Here is a 15,997-nt window from a genome sequence, read left to right as displayed (position 1 = left end):
ATATTCAGGGAAACACATCCCATGCTCAATTTAGGTAATGTGCAATGTCTGATTCATTCTGCAAAATGCTTCTCAAGAGGTGGAAAAAACCCAAGGAGTTAGAACTCCAATAATCAAAACTAGAAAGGCAAACCTGCTTTTCTCTCCAATCCTCAGTCTTTACCCTAAAACAAAACAAAAACAAAAACACTTTCAAAGTTTCTTCCCTTTACTGTAAATTCAATGTGGTGGCAAGGCCTGTAGCAATCCCGATTTGGTTTCATTTTTATTCTGTGTCAGAGTCTCATGAGCATGAATGTGGGCAGTTTCTATACAGAATATCAAGGGTTACACAATACTTATTTTGGGAATACTACTGACTATTTTTTTTTTTTTTTGAAACAGAAAAATCCATTCTTTTTGCCTTAAAACTGTGACAAAAAGCAAGCTTACTTGCTGCTTTGATGAAACTTCTTTGAAATTGGTACATCATGAGTGGTCCTGGAAGCATTCTGGAATAAAAGGATATAGTTCAGTTAGCTTTAAAATGAAATAACCATAGTCTCTCTAAACAGCAGCCTAGAGACTGTCATATTTCTCAAAGAAAAATATCACAGGAAAACAATAACACTTCAGCTTAGTTTAACTTAGTTTCCCAATTAAAAGGCCCTGAGATTTCACCTAAAATTTTCATCCTCTATTTTTTTTGTTAAAGGAATGGATACAACCATATTTCATAGTCACAACTAAAAAAGTACTAATGCAAAAGTCTAGCACAAACCAAGAGATTTCCTTTTCAGTCAGTGAGTCACCCATCAACAAGGGCATTTTAAGATGAGTCTGGGAAACATGCAACTAACCGAATATTTGTAACTACCTGTGCTTAAACTCTCATCTTCCCAGCAGCTTGTTTTTAGAATCAGTTCACCTGGGAATGCTAAGAGAGCCTATATAGGTACTTTTGTGGTGAATTCACTATGCAGTGTTGCTCCAGAAAGCCAAAGGGCTAGAACCCCTAACATAGGCCTGATACAAGCAAATTTACACTTGCTGAGGTGTGAGTATGTTTAGCTGTCAACTTGAGCTTTTGCCGATGGAGCATATAATAAACTTCTCAACAGACTTTACATTAATCTTGGCTCAGATTTTATTTTATTCTCCTTGACTGTCCTAATTCAACTCTTAGTTATAACTTGTATTACATCTCACTCTTGACTTCAAGATCTTTCCAACAATTCCGCAATAAACAGTTATACTTGAATCACCAATTCCTTTCCTGTGGCCTTCCCTGTTTGCTTTCTAACCAAGCAAATCTTCACAAAACCTCTATGAATGCTTAGCAATTCATAATTACAGTTCTCCTTTCTACCTAAAACTAGATGTACCACCCCTTCCTGTGTAAAAAGGACTATAGTAAAGAAATACAGTATTCCTTTCCTTTAAGTCCAGTCTAAATTTCAGTCTATTCATGAAACTGAGAAGTGGACAGCTAGTAAGTAATCAGGGGAGGAGCAGAGAGGTAGCAGTAATAGCATATATATTATTACAAAGGAAAAAACAGTCTTCTCTCCAGTAAAGTAATAATTTCCAATCTAAGCGGAAGGAATCATAGAGTTCTATGAAGTTCTCATTTTTAAGGACCATCGTCAGCAATACACTCTATCTGTGTAAAGAACAAAACTTGTGAAATGCATTGGGTGTGTTATCATGCATTCTCAACAGAATGTTATACATGATTCCTTGTTTTCTTAATAGATTATTCAGGGATTTCAAGGAACACCACATTTTAGATGAGTGCCTCTCTGTTCAAGGCTAGTTATCACAGCAGCTTCTTATAAAGAGCAAAGCTTACTAAATCACTCATGGCAGCATTGCACAATGGCAACCTATCAACCATGGGCAATTTACAATCAGTTTGACCAGCGGAGCTAATTGCAACCATGCAGAGGCTGTTTCCACATCTCATTCACCCACCCAACAGCTCTCTGGAGACTGAAAATAAAACTGCTTTCTTTCTGATTGTATGATAACAAGCTGGCACCATGCCCTACAAATGGAAATTCCCCACCTTAGGTAGGTCTTCAGAGCACTTGTGATGGTCTTTATCTCCCATTCGGCACAGATATCCGTTTCTGTTTCAGAAGCTGTCTTGGGGTCTAAAATGAAGAAAATACAATTCTTACAGCAGAGCACAAAATCTAGTAACCCATAAAAAACATACACAAAAGTGTTTGACCGCCCTAGTAACCAAAGAAAGGCAAAATAAAACGAAAATGACATACGTTTTGTCTACTAAATTACTAAAATGTTTAAAAACCCAAACATCTATTGCTGGCAAGGATACAGCCAGACTGATCCTCTCATAAACTGCTGGAGACAGTGTAGATAAATGGAACATGCTGAAAAGCAATTTGGCAATATGTATCAGGAGTCATAAAAATGTTTATACCCTTTGAACTAGTAATCCCACATCTCACAATCTATTCTCAGGAAATTCGATAAGACATGAGAAAAGTTACACACCCAAAAAATGTTCACCATACACTATTCTTCATAACAGTAGAAAAAATAAAATAAAAAGGAAACAACCTCAATGTCCAATGACAGGATGATGCAGTTAACTATGTATCCCTGATGGAACACGACGTAGATATTTAAATGATAATGATGGCTGTATGGCAAAATAGAAAACGCCTATATTATCAAGTAACATCAAGGGAAAAAAAGATATAAAAGTTTGTGAGAAACTCAGAAGAACAAAGGCTGAAAGGAAATACTCTAAAATTAAAATAAGGGTTGGGTTACAGTGGTGAAACTGTGGTTTTTATATTTTGAAAACTGCCTATGATTTGATTCTATTACTTCTATATTTTTTAAAATTGCCTCAAGCACAGAAGTGCAGTGACAAACACCCGTAACTATATCTGCTCCTAATAATTTTTTCTTTTGTCGCCTCTTACTTGGACTTTGAAACAAATGTGTGTATTCTAAATAACTGTATTTGAAACGAAGAGGAGACATCACTCTTTTAGTCTTCCTGAGCAGCACAAGAGACAGTGAGAAGGAGAGCAGAGGATGCAGAGCAAGGCCTGCTCACAAGTCAGCAGAACCTATCTAATCGCTGGTTCACACACACTGGAGGGAAGGAAGTGACTTCTTTTGGAGCATTTAAAAGAGAGCCCAGCTCTTTATACTGGTCTAAAGGCTAGGTATTTGCCTCCCGGTTCCCATTCCATTTTCTTTCTGCACAGCCCCCACTTTTCAGTTGGGATGCTATCCTTTTATTCCTAGCTCACGTGCTTGGGTGAGCCTCCACCCTTCCAATGGTGGGGAATGCGATTCAGGATGCCCAACAAAGGCAGAGCACCTCTCTGGACATGGAGGCTGATTCAGGCATGCACCAAGTCCTAAGCCTCAAGCCAGTCCAATCAGAGTGAACTTTAGGACTTTTCCAGACTTAAGGAAAAAGACATCCACTGTTTCCTGCTGGGTACCAGGGCACCTGGTTATGCAGTTGCCAGGTGCCACCACGTAGAACCTGAGAGCAAGTCTGAAAGACAAAGCTAGAGAGGAGAGCAGTAGAGATTCAGGATCTTGATGACATGAGCCCTTGCATCTGGCCATACCTTTTCAATTATGATAGGCAACAAATTCCTTTAAGCCATTTAGGTTAAATGAGATATCAGGTAAATAGAAACAGCCGCTGGACTTTCTGGGCAGTCTCCAAGAAGAATTCTGAAGAGCCAACTAAAAAAGAGTTTCTTCTCACAGGGCCAACAGCCTGTTAGCTGGAAAAGGGAAATGAGTCACAGGTGGGCATAATACATTTTCTATTTACTGGGAAAGAATGGGAAAGAACCACTTTCATCCTAGTAGGAAAAGAGGCTCAAGAGTGGCTTAAGAAATTAGCCTATATTCCCTAGGTAAGTTCCCAAATCCAGATTGTATCTACCGCTATCAGTGTGTTCCCCTGACACATATTGGGAGATGTGGCAAGAAAGGGCTCCAGCTCATGAAATGTTTTGCTCCTAAAGGCAGAACATCCATGTGAAGTTTGTGGGTGACCCTAGACAATAATAAAGTCTTTCCTGTCACATGAAACAAACAAGGAACAATCTGAAGAGCATGATTTTATTTTTAGGGCCAGGGAATAGTAAATTCCATAGGGTTCTATCAGAACAAATTTCTGAAAAGTGCACAAAATGTGATTTTCCTAATATCCAAGACCTCTGCAGCTTTAATTCCTTCCTTTCTTTGTCATCTCACACTCATTCAGTGGTTACTTCCATCCAAAGCGTGTGCACCAAAACACTTTGCTTAGCATGACCTTTCCTCTCCCCACCCCCAAGATGCATGGAGAGCTGCCATACTGCATGGTTCCTGGAGGCGAGACAAATGCTACTGTACATTTTTCTGAGGAACAAACCGACTTCTACCCAAAAAGAGTGAACATGACACTAAACAAGCAGCAGTTGGCAGGTCTGGGAGTTGTGAACTGTTCCTTGAACCACATTTAGCAAACTAATGATTAGCTTCCACTTATTTGGGCTCTGTAACCATAGGGATACCGTGTAACATTAAAGAGGGAAGAGTCAAATTACAGCCCGGCTAAAGGGCTTTTTATAGCACTGATGAGGCAAGGCTCATAACTTGAGCACGTCCATTTTTAATTCATTTACTATCCGAACTAAATCGAATACAGACTTCCAAGCTACCCCATTTTCAGAAAGTGCTGCCAATTTCCACACCTCCCTGCTGATGCTCCCCTCACTTGCAGAAGCTTCCTGGTGGCATCTCCATATGTTGCAAAGACGTAATTCACAATTTTCTTTAGAGCTTAATACATTTCTTCTCACCACGTCACTTGACCAGTGCAGTACTTGGTAAAACTGATCTTTGCTAGAGGAGAAGTCCAATGTACAAAAAAGGCATCATGTGTGTAAAGGGGAATGAGTACATTTCCTCCTCAACCTAATACCTCTCAAATTCAGAACAACAGGAAGCAGAGACCAGAAGAAGAGATTACAAGGGGAAGTGGTCTTAGAAATGTCACACTGGATCAGTCCCAAGATCCATCTAGACCAGTATTGTGTTGCTGACTGAGATAATGAAGGATGTTCTGGAAGAAATGATTAGGAATTCACCTATTCACTCCTAAACTTCCTAATAACACATAATAATGTAGGCAAACTAGTAATTGTTTCTGTTTAACTGAGAAGAAAATATATGCACATGGTTAAAAATAATTCAAACAAAACAAGTAGCTATGCACGAAAAGGTTAAGTCTTTGCTCCCCTAGAGGCAACTGCTAATACAAGTTTTTTTTATGTGGGTATACTTTCTCTAAAAATCTGTTGACATACAAACATACATACAAGTTCATGCCTCTTTTTAAAAACACAAATGGAAGTACATTATACATGCTTTTCTCTGTGTTGCTATTTTCGTTAAAGAATGTCTTAGAAATTGTTCCACATCCACACACAATCTACATACAGTAAATACACACACACATACACACACCATAATCAATGTCCCCTGTTCATGGAAATTGAGGTCTTTCCCTGTTTTTCTGCTTTGATAAACAATGATTTAAACTACTATATCTTTGTACACATCTTATCTGTGGAAGACATTCCTAGAAGTGGAATTCCTGGATCCAAAGATGTATAATTTTAATTTTGAAAGATACTGCCCAACTGCCCCTCAGAGGTTGTACCATTATATGAAAGTATGAGAGTGACTCCTTCTCCCCATCCTTGACAACAACATGTGATCAGACACTTCCATCTTAGCCAATCTGATAGGTAAAAAGAAGTAATCAGATTGTTTTAAATTGTACTTCTTTAATGAGGGAGGTTGAGCATCCTTTCCTGTGAGTGTGTTTAAGTCAAGTTGAAAGAGGTACAGTCACCCTTTAAAAATACACAGTTTCATGATTTCTGACAAATGTATACAGTCATGCAACTACCACCACAACTAAGATATCAAATATTTCCATTACTCCATAGAGTTCCCTTGTGCCCCCCTTGAAGTCAGTGACCTCCCTCCACCTCCAGCCCCCGGCAACCACTTTCATTTAGCATAATGCTTTTGCGATCCATCCATGACGTTGCATGTACCAATAGCTCATTCATTTTTATTACTGAGTAGTATTGGATTTTATGGACATACCACAATGTGTTTATCCATTCACTACCGATGGACATTTAGGGTGAATCCAATTTGGGGCTACTATGAAAAAAGTTGCCAGGAACATTTGCAAACAGGTCATTGTCTGGACTACATTTTCATCTCAGGTAAATTCCTAGGAGTGAAACGAGGTAGAGGTACTTAGGAATGGGTCATATGTGTTTTACCTTACAAGAAACTGTCCAATAGTTTTCCAAAATAGCTGGGTCATTTTACATTCCCACCAGCAATTTGTGAGAGTTCTAGTTGACTCATGTTCTCATCAACACATACTATGGAGAGTCTTTTTAATTTTACCCATTCTAACAGGTGTGTAGTATTATCTCATTTTTTAAAATTTCCATTTCTCTAATTCTAATGATGTTGATCATCTTTCCATGTGCTTTTTGGTCACTGGTGAAGTGTTTGTCAAAATCTTTTGTCCGTTTTGAAAACGGGTATGGTTGTTTGTGTTTCTATAATTGATTTGCAAGATTATTTATATTTTTAATACAAACCATTTATCAGTATGTTTTGAAAATATTATCTTCTAATCTGTAGTTTGACTTTTTTTTCTTAGCAGTATATTTTAAAAAGCAGAAGTTCTAAATTTTAATCAAGTTCAACTTACTAGTATTTTCTTTTATGATGCCTGCTTTTTGTGTTCTAAAAATATTTGCTTAAACCAAAGTCACAAAGATTTTCTCTGATGTTTCCTTCAAGACATTTATAGTGTTAGCTCTTATGTGTAGGAATATGACACATTTTGAGTAATTTTTTGCATATTTAAGGGTTCAAATTCATTTTTCCCATATCAATGCTCTGTACCAATGCCACTGTTGAAATGATTGTGCTTTCTCCATTGATTACCTTGATACCTTTATCAAAGATCAACTGACCATATATGTATGAGTAGTATTTCTGGACTCTCTTGTCTGTTCCGTTGATCTACATGTTGATTACTAGGGAAACCTTATGGTCATGTTTTCCTGCATTTAAAAGTAAATTGTGTTGAACATCCAGAATATATAAAGAAATTCCTCAACTCAACAACAAAAAAGAAGAACCAAATTTTAAAAAGGGCAAAAGACTTGAAAAGATATTTCACCAAAGAAGATATACAAATGGCCAAAAAGCCATGAAAAGATGCTCAAAATCATTAGGAATTAGGGAAATGCAATGAGATATCACTTCATACTCACCAAAATGGCTACCATTTAAAAAACATAATATTACAAGTGTTGAAGAAGATGTAGAGAAACAGGACCACATATTCATTGCTGATAAGAAAGTACATGGTGCAGCTGCTGGGGAAGAAGTTTGGCAGTTCCTCAGGAAGCTAAGTATAGAAATACCATATGACCTGGCAATCCCACTTTCAGGTATATACCCAAAAGAACTAAAAGTAGAGATTTGAACAGATATTTGCACATCAATGTGCATAGCAGCATTATTCACAATTGCCAAAAGATGGAAGCAACCCTATTGTCCATCAACTGATGAATGGATAAACAAAATGTGGTATATACGTTTAATGGAATATTATTCAGCCATAAAGAGGAATGAAGTTTTGATTGATATGACAACATGGCTGAACCTTGAAGACAGTAAGTAAAATAAGCCAGACACAAAAGGACAAATATGGTATGATCTCACTGACATGAAATAATTAGAATAAGGAAACCCATATACTCAGAATCTAGAATACAGGCTACCAGGGGATGGGGTGGGAGTAGGAAATAGGGAGCTAAGACTTAAAATGTACAGAGTTTCTATTTGGGACAATGGAAAAGTTTTGGTATTAGATGGTAGTCATGGTAGCACATCATTGTGCCTGTAATGAGCAGCACTGAATTAAATATTTGAATGTGGTTAAAAAGGGAAATATTAGGTTGTATATATGGTACTAAAATAATTTTTTTAAAAATCCATGGAATTGCACAACACAAACAGTGAACCCAAAATTAAACCATGGACTATAGTTAATGTTTGAAAATTATAAATTATAAAAATGGGCTTTCATCAATTTTAACAAATGTACCACAACAATGCAAGGTGGTATATGGGAATCCTGTATTTTATGCATGATTGTTCTGTAAACCCACAACTTCTTTAAAAAAAAAAAAGTGAGTTGTATTTTGTTTTCTGTGAACTGTCTTTTCCTAAAAATTTCTCAAGCCTTTTCATATTCTCCATCTCTATTATGTGTTTGGGGAGGAAGTTTGTATAAATATACTATCCTCTATGTAAATAAGACTTCTTTTCTTTTATCCCAAATATAAATTCTTTCAAGACCAGATTTATTTCTTAATGATTTGAAGAGCAAATTTATTTTATCTGTATTTTTAAGTTTTACTTTATGATTATAAAAGTCATACATTTTAAAAACTTTAGTCACTTCCCATACCTAGTGCCCATGTTATCTAAGAATCCAAAGTACCCACAGCCACTTCTGTCCTGAGGTTCAAAAGTTCTTGCTGTCTCAAGTTCCTGCCTTAGAAAAGCCTGCTGGAAATAACTTTACAAAGCAAAGGTGCTGGTGGGAGGGGTGGAGAGGAAGATGAGCTACCATCTGTGGTCTCCATTCTCTGGAGACACCTCACTGGTTTTCAAACGAACAATCCTCCATCCAAAGAGTCTACTGTCTCCCAGTGCTAGTCAACATATTTGTGTTCTCCTTCACTAGAGAGTACAATTGGAGGTTTACTCTTTGTATGTCTCCCTGATTCCACTAGACTCTAGTCTTCAATGTCTTGGAATGTTTCCACTCATTACTATGTAAGCCTTTAGGCCTTCATCATGAAGAAAGTCTACTACTTTAAGATGTCTTCAGAAAGAAATCCTTGACTGCTTTTAGTTATACTACTCTATGAAAAAGACTGAGAAATGAGGAATGAATGAGAAAATATGAATACAGTCATTCAAAGTCCCAGAGGAGTAAGGACGGATAGATAGTTCATGGCTTGATGACAGAGAAGAGGGTAAGGCAGGCTATTGTAACTTAGTGTTTTAAAGCACTGCTATTTAATACCTTCCTCATGTTCTCTGTAGCAATAACCTTGCTTTAAATATTATTTAAAAAGGAAAAAGTTGCAAGGTTAGATGAGGAAAAACAGCAACACTGAATTTGCATTCCTTCATTATCTCAGTAAAATACTAATAAGGACACAGAAAAAAAGGGACACCAAGTTTCAACAGCACAGAAAATTAGGCTCTCAGTCAATGTTCCGCCTACAACCAGAAGGAATATGCACCAGGCAAAGCTCAGGTGAAGCCCTGAAGAAAGCCCACTTGGGGTAATAATGTGTTGGGTGATGGCTGTGCACCACTGGAAAGCAAAGCCTGAGTCATTCACAGGAAGGGATCCCGTGCATTCCCCCCACCCTATCCCGGCACACATACTGAAGGGAAGCTGCTTTCAAGGGTGGCCAGACCTGTCCTGCAATTACAATTCAGTGAAATTAGACTGGGGGACAGAGTGTCCCTTGATATCAAAGGAAGTGAATTCAAAAGGGAGAAGGCCCTGGAAAAAAACATGGGAATGAAGAAGAACCAAAGTATATTTCAGGTAAATAAGGCATAAACTCCACTTCTCCCAGGACCATGACGAAACAGCAGAACCAGGAGAAATCTATTCAGGTTTAGAGGTCCACATTAAATGAAAGATTTTAAAATGCCAGAGAGTTTGCTGGAATCATGTATAATAGCCCTGCAATTTCATTTAAGAGGATCATTCAAATTGGATTCAAGAAAACTGTAGCAGAATAAGGAGAATATATCCACAGTGAATTTAACAGTAAAGACTTATAAACTTTTCTGTGTTTACATTTGATTAAACAGAAGATGAAAAGCATATAAAAATGTTTGTTGGCATACAAGAGATGTAGCACTGAGAAAACATTCAGAAAGCGTCTGCTCTGTGTGATAAAAAAATTTCAGAAAAATATGGATGCTGCAAAGTAACATGTCAAAAGACAATAAGGAACAGACTGAAATAATAAAGGAAATGGTTGAAAGGTAGAGATGAAAAGTCAAATAGGTAAGTTAAATTAGTAAAGACACTAAAAATTCAATTACAAAATTAAAGTTTGCATTACAAATAGCAAAAAAATAAATAAATAAACCCAAAAGAAATTTAAATGGATAAATAAAAATTTATATGGCCATGTGGAAATAAGCTTATGAATCTTTGCTAAAATGAAAAAAATCAGGAGGGAAAAAAACACTAAAAAAGGTAAAAAAAAAAAAATACATTGTTTAAAAGAGTGAGAATTGCAATGTAATAAAAAAGAATATGTCCTCCTTTAGAAGAGACCAGAACAAATGGAAGAGAAGCAATAATGAAAGACAAAATAATAGAAACTTTCCAGAACTGAAGAAAAACCTGTGTCTTCAAATCAAAAGTAGAACCTCTAAACAAGTCCAAATGAATTTCAAAAAGACCACCAATAGGCATATCTCAATGAAGCATTTCAATTTCAAGATTAAGAGAAACAACCTGCCAGATATATTTGTTATTTGCCACTAATTTATCCTATACGTTAAGAGGTTTCCTTTAATATTTGCCTTAAACTTCCCTGTGATGCTTAAATGCAGAAAGAAGTCAAGACAGTATCTACAGGGTCATAAAGAAAAAAATTGTGATCTAAGAATTCTCTGGATCATTCCAAGTTGCTGTTTACATGAGAATGGAGCTGTAAACTATTCGCAAACAAGCAAGAGACTACGAAGTACTCCTCTTGAAAAAAAAATCTCTAACAAGTGCTCTATTCCAGTGACAGATGAATCAAAATGAGAAACCAGGAAAGGACAAGCTACGGATCAAAGCAGGATTGCACGAGCGAGGCACCCAGGGTGCAAAACTGAAGGCCCAGGGTGCAAGTTGCATAACCTTAGGCCCCAGATGCCTCACTCTGTTTTCATGCTATATATAAAACACTGTTTGGAAACATCACAGAAACCAATTAAAACCAGAGTTAAGATTAAACAATAGAACTAAAGTTGGTTACAAAAGACTTCAAATATCAAAAATAATTTTCAGAAAAGAAAATATATTTTTTATTGGTAACAATAACAATACATGCAACTTCCCAGATTACAAACACAAAAACTGGAAAAAATGGGGATTGGAGAAAAGTGTCCTAATTCTCCAACTTACATAGTAGAGAATCAATACATTTATAAGGACCATGGAAAATTAAAGAAAAGGAAGTTCAAGTATGTTTTGATAGTTTAAAAAGGGATGATTATTACATTCCAACTACTAAAGAAAAAAGAAAACAAAAAAAGAAATCTATACAGTAAAACAAAAAACAAGTTATATGGCTAAAAAAATAGACATTAACACAATTAAACAAAATAAAACAACATATCAGACAAAAATAAACTGTTAAAAGGTAAAGATTTTCACAGTAGATCATATCTGTTTAAACACACCATAAGCAAAATGAAGAGTAAAAGTTAAAAGTGGAAAGCAGATAAAGATGTATCAAGTTAACACAAACAATAAGAAAGCTCCATTCATATCATTAACATCAAAGTATTAACAAAAAATTAAAAGTAGGTCAAAGAAGATCATTTTGTATTGATGAAAGTATAATCTACAATGAAGATAAATATCATTATACTAATCTTAGAATGCCTCTGAAAAATATATACAACCAAAGCTTGTAAAATACAAGTAAAATTTGAAGAAAAACAAGATAGATGACTTTAACACACAAATCTTAAATGGAACAAGTAGGAAAAAAAGTGAACATGTACAGAGAAATTTAAACACTATAGTCAATATGGTTATTTCAAGCATCCATGAAACATATACAATATTTCATTATTTTCTAATCTCACTAAAAACACCAGACAGTATAGCAACATCAGACTAGAAATGAGTCTGTCTCTGACCAATATAAAGAGAAGTTCCTAACAAATGGCTAAAAAAACAAAACAAAACCTCATCCTTTGGACATTTATAAAGCACTCATCTAAATTACTCTTGGGGATAAAAAGAAATCAAAACTATGATTACTTTATTTTAGGCAATAAAAACAATTCAAGAACAATTACCAAAGTATATGGAACAAACAAAAAATCAAAAGGAAACTCCTAGCTTTAAATGTTTTCATTATTAAACCTGCATTTAATAAATTTATATAATATAAATATAAAAGATAAAATTGTAAATTTATAATTAATAAATTTATGACCAAAAATAAATTTATGAAACACTCAAAGCAGGTTAGGAAAGACAAACCTAATGAAAGCAAGAAGAAGGAAACACAATTAATGAAAGAATTAATGATTTAGAAGAAAATACAGTAAAATTGATAATTAAGCCAATGTTTTAATTTTGGAGGGGAAATACAATTAACTTCCGTTAAGGCTAAAATGTAAAATAGAGGTTGAACATAAACATGTCTGTTTAGGTATGAGAAAACTGTTACAAATGTCTTTAAAAGCACAAGAGAGTATATGCATACTTTGGTAATATTTTTTGAAAATCTCAATGAAATGGTCTGAACATAAATCTCTAAAATACTCCCAAGTAAATTTAAAAATGTACACAAGCCAATAACTATTAAATAAATTGAAAACACTCTCACAAATAACTTAACTAAAAGCACTAGTTTAAGACTTTTCACAAATAAGTCTTACAAGTTGAAGGATCAGCTAACCCCCATTACTTACACTGTTCCAGATTATGAAAAATTTCCCAATTCATTTTAAAGCACTAATATAATCCCAACATAATCTGAGAAAGATATTACGAAACAATTATATCAATTTCACTGATTCACATAGCTCCCCAGTATCTTAAAACAAAGCAGACAGAACCCAATAATTTATCAAAAGAATAACGTATGATGACTAAGTAGACTTTACTCCAGAAAAGTGAAAAAGCAAACATGCCATATTATTATCAAACTACCAATGTGATGCATCAGCCAAACATATCAAAACAGAAAGAAAAAACTAATAATTACTTTGATAAATGCCAAAAAGACATCATTCTCATTCCTTTGTAGTAAATTCAAAAGAAAGGGATAATTCCTCACCGTAACAAGGAACATATGTCAAACAATAGCCAATATCAGCTTAATATGGTAAAATACCAAAACATTTTCACTTAAGTCAGGAATAAAATTATATTCCTGTTATCCACCATTATTTACTTTAGAAGTTCTGGCCAAAGCAGAAAGTCAAGAAAAAGTACCAATTTTTAGAAAGGAAAACACAGTTTTCATGATTTTCAGATGTTGTGAAAGTTTTCCTAAAGGGGAAAACTAACATTTATTGAGCACTTACTATGTGCCAACCTCTATTCTAAGTGTTTACATAAAAGAAAACACATACACACAAACGTGTCCATGAATATGCATAAATATCAGCAGAAAACTTATTAAGTAGTAAAATTTTACACGGTAGCTTATTTAAAATAAATACAACAAAACCAGTGACAGAATGGCAACTAACACTGAGTGAAAAGTGACTCTGTGGGAGTCATTTTATATGTAAATCTACAATAACCAATAAGAAAACATAACAGGAAAATTATATTCTATTATAATGTACATGACATTCACAGCAGCAGCAACAAAAAAACATTAAACTCTAAAGAAGTGAAAAGAAATACATGGGCTTATATTTAAAACAAAACAACCTAACAGGGTTTCAGCTGAAAAAGCTAGCTATTGGACACAGGTCAGTTCTCCTCAAATTAATTTATATGGTCGGTGTAATTGCAATGAGAATAGCAATGTGATTATTTTTCTCTTTTGGGAACTCGAAACAATAATACTACTATGAATCCAGAAAAATGATCCACAATATCAGGGGTTGGCAAACGATGACCCGATGACCACTGGACCAGATCCAGCCAGCTGCCTGTTTTGAAAATAAAGTTTTACTGGAACACAGTCACACTTATTTGTTCACTTACTGTCTGCGGCCACTTAGCATCATGCTATCATGGTAGCCACAAGGCAGATGAGTAGTGGCAGCAGAGACCCTATGGCCCACAAAGCCTAAAATATTTACTGCCAGGACCTTTACAGAAAACGTTTGCTGACTCCTGCAATAGTAACTCCAGAATGTTAAGTTCCATGCCCATGCCTTTATTCCCAGAGTTCAAGAACATGCCTGTCAATAAATGTTTATGAATATATGAATGAACCAGTGAGAAGAAAAGAATTTTTTTTGAAAATTTTGAAAAGGAGTCATGAAGGAGAACTTACACAATTAGGTATTAAACTTATTATAAAATGACAATGATCAAACCCAGAGGGCAAACAAAAGACAGACCAGTACAGTTGTGTAAAAAGTCCTTCAGCAGACTACAATACACATAAAAAATGACTAGATGGCAATATTTAAAATTAGTGAGAAAGGGGAAGTTTCTCTATATGGTTATTGGTCAACTGGATAACCATTTCAGGAAAAGGAGTGTTAGTTTCCATTTTGCAAGAATATATTCCAGACGGGTTTTAGAGAAAACAAAAGGTTTTTGTAATCCTGGAATGAGGAAGATCTTCTAAAGCATAACCCATGTAGCAAAAAGATTGATAGACTGGATTTCATTAAAAATTAAAACAATTTATAAGGCAAAACAAAACAAAAGCACCAGAAGTAAAGTTCAAAGACAAATGATAATCTAGAAAAAAACTATCGTAATATAGGCTTCATATCTAAAAAGGTCTTATAATTGTTAAACAGATGAACACACCAAAGGAAAAACAGGCTAAGAACACAGATAGGCAATTCATAAAAGAAGAAATACAATTCATCAATAAGCATATGAAAAAATGTCCAACATCACCTCCAAATTATAAAAATAAACAAATAAAAAGGAGATACATTTTTTAAATGTTTACAATTTACACATGAAAAATACAGAGTACAGCAAGAATGTGGCTTGTGGGACATCCACTCCTTATACTTTGCTGACAGAATATTAATTAAGAGTCTTAAAAACATGGATATACTTTGACCCAATTTAATATCTTAAAATAACCCACAAGGAAATAATCAGAGAGGAGTATAAAATTTTTGGTAGTAATAGCTAACATTTATTAATATTTCACATGTGGAGAATCTGGATTTAGCAATCCACATGCATCATCTCATTTGATCCTCACATTATTTCAGAATTAGGGACTATTATTACAGATGAGGAGATGGAAGACTAGATGCGTATGAATATTTTGTCTAAGCTCAAATCAATAAAGAGTGGAAGTGAAAATTGTCTAACTCCAAAGTCCATGCTTTTAACCATTGTTATTCTGCCCCTGGGGAGATGGGTCACCTGAGTGCTTTTTGGAATTATGAAAAATCGCAATCAGCCTACATATCCAAGAATAGGAGACTGACTAAAAAGTTATAGTACATGAACACAATACATGACCAAGAAAATCACACTCTAGAAGAACTTGAATACCATGGGAAAATAGACTCTATAGTGGTACAAGAATAAAGCCTGCTAAAAAGGATGATACATGCACAGTAGTGTGATGTCAGTTTTGTAAACTATTTATATTGTATTGTTTATATTATATTATTTGGTTATTTTATGTTATACTTAGATGGTGATAGTGACATGATAAAACAGTCACAGTAAAGGTTATCTCTGGTCTGTGGGATTTTTTATTTTCTTCTTTATACTTTTTACATTTTTCCAAATTTTCTATAAAGACCATTCATAACTTAAAATCAGAAAGTGATTTGAAATCTATAGAAAGAGACAGGAAGAGAGACAGACATGTACTGAAAAACATATAGCTGATATATTAAAAAAAAAAAAGTTGGGCTAATATTTGGAAAGATTTACCTTCTCCTAAAATGCAAAGAAAAAAGA

The 15,997-nt window shown here is 34.9% G+C and overlaps 1 protein-coding gene across 8 annotated transcripts in view; it reads right to left on the bottom strand.

The window, feature by feature from the left end:
• ARHGAP26 (Rho GTPase activating protein 26) overlaps positions 1–15,997 on the bottom strand; it is a 456,250-nt gene that overhangs the window by 160,365 nt on the left and 279,888 nt on the right. For all 8 annotated transcript variants that reach the window (XR_005211383.1, XM_037801456.1, XM_037801453.1 and 5 more), the window contains exons 15-16: positions 2,048–2,135; positions 433–491 (exon numbers count right to left, since the gene is read on the bottom strand). Coding sequence is in view for 7 of the 8 variants with exons in the window: in XM_037801456.1 (XP_037657384.1) it covers positions 433–491; positions 2,048–2,135 (147 nt within the window). In the remaining variant the exon portion in view is untranslated. The remainder of the gene's footprint in view (positions 1–432; positions 492–2,047; positions 2,136–15,997) is intronic.

The sequence above is a fragment of the Choloepus didactylus genome, chromosome 13 (genome assembly GCF_015220235.1).
Source record: "Choloepus didactylus isolate mChoDid1 chromosome 13, mChoDid1.pri, whole genome shotgun sequence".
Lineage (NCBI taxonomy): Eukaryota > Metazoa > Chordata > Mammalia > Pilosa > Megalonychidae > Choloepus > Choloepus didactylus.
Note: the sequence above shows the minus strand (reverse complement) of the source record. Positions and strands in the feature narration are given on the sequence as shown.